General features: G+C 53.9%; 1 protein-coding gene across 2 annotated transcripts; it reads right to left on the bottom strand.

Annotated features, from left to right (window-relative positions):
* Nucleotides 1–361: 361 nt before the first annotated feature.
* On the bottom strand, nucleotides 362–3,944 carry LOC308147116 (kelch-like protein 33). 2 transcript variants are annotated; one of them, XM_080519198.1, is made up of 4 exons: nucleotides 3,069–3,944; nucleotides 2,057–3,005; nucleotides 1,803–1,997; nucleotides 362–1,032 (listed from the first exon to the last, which is right to left on the bottom strand). In XM_080519198.1, exons 1-4 carry the CDS (start codon nucleotides 3,832–3,834, stop codon nucleotides 513–515), a joined length of 2,430 nt encoding a protein of 809 aa, XP_080375324.1. In that variant the 5' UTR covers nucleotides 3,835–3,944; the 3' UTR covers nucleotides 362–512. The 2 variants fall into 2 exon arrangements, with proteins under 2 accessions (XP_080375324.1, XP_080375325.1); XM_080519199.1 differs by having other exon boundaries at nucleotides 1,803–1,973.
* Nucleotides 3,945–4,559: the final 615 nt, after the last annotated feature.

The following is a 4,559-nucleotide window of genomic DNA, read 5'->3' as shown; positions in this document are numbered from 1 at the left end:
AGCAGGACGGTCTGGAGGTCCGTCACAGTCTGAGGTGGCGGGGCAGCAGGGCGGTCTGGAGGTCCGTCACAGTCTGAGGTGGCGGGGCAGCAGGGCGGTCTGGAGGTCCGTCACAGTCTGAGGTGGCGGGGCAGCAGGACGGTCTGGAGGTCCGTCACAGTCTGAGGAGGCAGGGCAGCGGCAGCAGGACGGTCTGGAGGTCCGTCACAGTCTGAGGTGGCGGGGCAGCAGGACGGTCTGGAGGTCCGTCACAGTCTGAGGTGGCGGGGCAGCGGGACGGTCTGGAGGTCCGTCACAGTCTGAGGTGGCGGGGCAGCAGGACGGTCTGGAGGTCCGTCACAGTCTGAGGTGGCGGGGCAGCGGGACGGTCTGGAGGTCCGTCACAGTCTGAGGTGGCGGGGCAGCGGGACGGTCTGGAGGTCCGTCACAGTCTGAGGTGGCGGGGCAGCGGGACGGTCTGGAGGTCCGTCACAGTCTGAGGTGGCGGGGCAGCGGGACGGTCTGGAGGTCCGTCACAGTCTGAGGTGGCGGGGCAGCGGCAGCAGGACGGCCCGGAGGTCCGTCACAGCCCCGGGCATTCTGCCCATCTTCTCCCATCGCTGCGAGCCGGGATGGAAGCGATGGACCAGTCCAGACTCGCTGTACTCGTCCTGGCAGTATCCGCCAAACACGTAGATCTTCTCCTCCAGGACGGCCGAGGCGCCGCCGACGTGCGGCAGCGGCAGCGACGTGAAACCAGTCCACACATCGGCCACGGGGTCGTACACTTCGCAGGCGTGTTGGTTGGTATAGAACTTGCGGAGGTTGCACACCCCGCCTGCCGTGTACAGAAGGCCTCCTGCAGCCTCCATGCAGTGCTGCGCCCGGTCCTGGGCCATGTTGGCCAGGTAGGCAGTCCCTCTCTCTGGGTGGTACAGGAACATGGAAACCAGACACTCGTACTCACAGTTGAAGCCTCCAGAAATAAAAATGCCACCATTCAGGACAGTGACGGCATATCCACTCAAAGCCTGGTCCAGAGGCTTGACGAAGCTGGAAGACATGAGCGTCACACAAGGAGTCAAAGCAGAGCAGACACTAAAGCTTATTTAGAGTTTTTAGCAAGAACTTGGAATAATGTAGACGTTTTCAAAAGTTGGATGGATGGAAGGATGATGGATGGATGGATGGATGGATCATGGATGATGGATGGAAGGATGATGGATGGATGGATGATGGATGGATGGATGGATGGATAGATGGATGATGGATGGATGGATGATGGATGGATGATGGATGGATGGATGGATGATGGATGGATAGATGGATGATGGATGGATGGATGGATGGATGATGGATGGATGGATGGATGATGGATGGATGATGGATGATGGATGGATGGATGATGGATGGATGGATGGATGATGGATGGATGATGGATGGATGGGTGGATGAAGGATGATGGATGGATGATGGATGGATGGATGAAGGATGATGGATGGATGATGGATGGATGGATGATGGATGATGGATGAAGGATGATGGATGGATGGATGATGGATGAAGGATGATGGATGGATGGATGGATGGATTGATGGATGATGGATGATGGATGAAGGATGATGGATGATGGATGATGGATGAAGGATGATGGATGATGGATGATGGATGGATGGATGATGGATGGATGGATGGATGATGGATGATGGATGATGGATGGATGGATACTGTCTTACAGAACATGTCTCCATTTATGATTGGGTTATAAAAAGCTGCTTTAAGAGTTCATGTCAGAGTCCTGTTCAAGTCTCTTCAGTTAATACCTCCAAGAGTCACCGTCTGGGTTGTACATCTCTACGCTGTCCATGTTGGTGTTGATGTCCTGATCTCCACCAATGGCATAAAGACGCTCCTCATGTGGCACCACTGAAAAGTTGCTCCTGAACTCCTGCATGTCAGCGAGTCTCCTCCAGACGTCCTTCACAGGATCAAAACTAGTGCGAAAGACAAGAGAAAACCTCACCCAGGACTTGTGTGATGAGCCTGTTTCAGAGAGTCCTCGTCCCCGTTTCCTCACCTGTATGTAGATTTCATGATGTCATCCTTGGCATAAAAGTAGCAGCCGCCCACCACGTACAGTTTCCCCTCCATCACTGCGACGGCGTGCCTGAACTTGGGCTTGTCTGGGATGTGGGCGAGTTTCCTCCACTCCACCTCCTTCACCAGCCCGGTGCCGCTGCGCAGGGAGTTTGCAAACCACAGTTCCCTGCTTGGTATGCGCTGACCCACATCTGGGTTGAGCTGGTCTCCCCCAACCAGAACCACAGTGTCTCTGGGGCGCCTCACGCGACACCGGTCCTCAGATTGCGGTTGGCTGAAGCCAAACTCCTTGAGTGCGGCGCTGTAGAGCTCCACGTCGTCCTCGCCCACGCTCTCCAGGCGCAGGTTGACGGCTCGGACCTCCCGGAACTCTCGGAAGGTCATGAGAGGAAAGCGAACTCCAGTCATGAGTAAGCTGGCCTGGGCCAGCCTCTCCTCCGGTTTGGCCTCGATCCAAGAGATCACAGCTCGAAATGCTGTGAGCTCTGAGGGGACGCACAGGCCGTCGCACCGCAGAAAGCCCAGGAGCTTCTCTGCCGATAAGTCCTGGAACTTCGCGGTGCCCGATACCTTGCTGAAGTTCCTCAGGACAAAGTCATTGGTGTCCTCAAGGAGCTCTGACATCCCATAAGCCTCTGCGAAGGAGATGACGTCCAGGCAGAACTCCGCCTCTACTTCTTGCTGCATGAAGGTGAAACAAAGGGAGAGTGCAGGCTGGAACTGGAGCTGCAGAGCCGTGCAGGTCACTTCAAAAACAGAGCCCCAGCTGAGGCGGAGGACTCCGCTGTACGAGAAGCCGATGAGCGCCTCCAGTTCAGACGCTATCAGGAAAGGAAGGGCGACGCGGTGCTGACGGGATTCCCTCATTCCACACGTGAACATGCCACGGAAGTAATCACTGCTTGCTGCCAGAACCACTCTGTGAACTGGAGACACATGGGAAGACTCAACTGTGAGCGCTACGACGGAGGCAATAGAGTCATACTTACCATTGAACACACTTCCTTCTACATCCAGGACTACATCACATCCCACTCCTTCTGTCCACAGTCGTTCGACACGCTGGAGAGCGCTCTCTCTCCGCTGTCTTTGCTCGTCCCTCTCGGAGCGCCGCCCGTCCCCCAGTCTGTTGCACAGATCAACCAGCGTCTGGACGGACAGTTGTTGAGCTGCAGCTCTGACTTGATCCACCGTGTCTGTGTTGAGAGACGATACCGCCCCGGTGTAGGCAAACTCCACCACCGCCTTCACACCAACCCCGTCAGCTTCAGTGGCCACGCACCACCTTTCACACCCGTCCACCGCTCGTCCTTTTCTGTCTCTCAGCTTCTCCAGGACGACGTTGCTCACGGCAGCCAGGATGACGGCGTGAACGTCCAGCGTGATTCCGTCCACAGTGGCCAGAGTTAAGTCTGTCAGAACAGAAGAGTCCCGGAGCTGCTGCGCCGTCACAAACAGCTCCCTGGTGGAGGCCTCGCTGCGATACTCGTGGACGTGATGCACGTCCCCCACCCGAGCCTCGTCCCTGGCGTCCCCCTCCATGGCGTCCCCACCCGTCCTCCACTCTGAGCCTTTCTCCTCCCTGCTACTCGTCAGTCCCATCCTGGCGTCATTGAAAGCGACAATCCTCTTCAGCTCCCGGTTGTACTGCTCCACTCCTTCTCCACCTTCTCGCACCACCTTCTTCCTCTTCTCTTTCTCCCTCCTCCAACGCTCTTCCCACTCCATCGGAAGGTGACGCCTGCTGAACTCCATGTCGCTTGTTGATTCCTCTTTACCTCAGAGTTTGCTCTCAGTTCGGGATGTGATCAAAGTGTTTATTCCAAATAGCAGCCTCATGCTTTCTACCAGTCCTCTACATCCCTCTTTCAGTCTGCACAAACAAGCAGCTATACTTAGGCTCTGGCTCAGGCAGATCTGGTATCAAGGCTGTTTTGGGGTTTTTTTTTAGCACCGACTTCATTGCCCGTTAAGCAGGGGGCCATGAGTAGAATTACTGGTCAAAGGCATTAGCACAATAGCTGTTATCACATTTCAAATTTAAAAAAAAAGGAAAAATAAGACAAAAGCAAAACAAACAAAAAGGAGTGAGACCACTGGCTCAGATCACCAAACTAAAATAGAAGCAGAAAGCTTGGGGGCCACATAAGCTTCAATTCCATCGCAACTGAGTTGATCTGGTAAATGAAATACATAAATACATGAAGGAATACATAAAATAAGAAAACATTCAAATGTTGTCAAATTTTTTCCTATTTGAAACAATTTCTAGAAACATTGAGGAGGAAAACCCGACAATATCTCTTCATGGTGTCTGCAGAAGCGTCTCGGAGGATTTCTGCAGCGTCAGCATGAATGATGTCATGAACCCTGGTGATGATTATATAATGTACTAACTTACTGAACACCGAGACCGAAATATTTGGACAGACATTTGTTTTTCTTCAGATCTTGATTCTGTAAAGTACTAAGATGAATTT

This window comes from Blennius ocellaris (assembly GCF_963422515.1).
Source record: "Blennius ocellaris genome assembly, chromosome: 23".
NCBI lineage: Eukaryota > Metazoa > Chordata > Actinopteri > Blenniiformes > Blenniidae > Blennius > Blennius ocellaris.
This window is presented reverse-complemented; position numbering and strand designations above follow the sequence as displayed.

Coding starts and splice junctions, on each gene's coding strand:
- LOC308147116 (XM_080519198.1), bottom strand. CDS start 3,834: ATGGAGTTCAGCAGGCGTCACCTTCCGATGGAGTGGGAAGAGCGTTGG. Junction 1,998..2,056: donor ATCATGAAATCTACATACAG/GTGAGGAAACGG, acceptor GTCCTGGGTGAG/GTTTTCTCTTGTCTTTCGCA. Junction 1,033..1,802: donor CCAGACGGTGACTCTTGGAG/GTATTAACTGAA, acceptor CATGTCTTCCAG/CTTCGTCAAGCCTCTGGACC.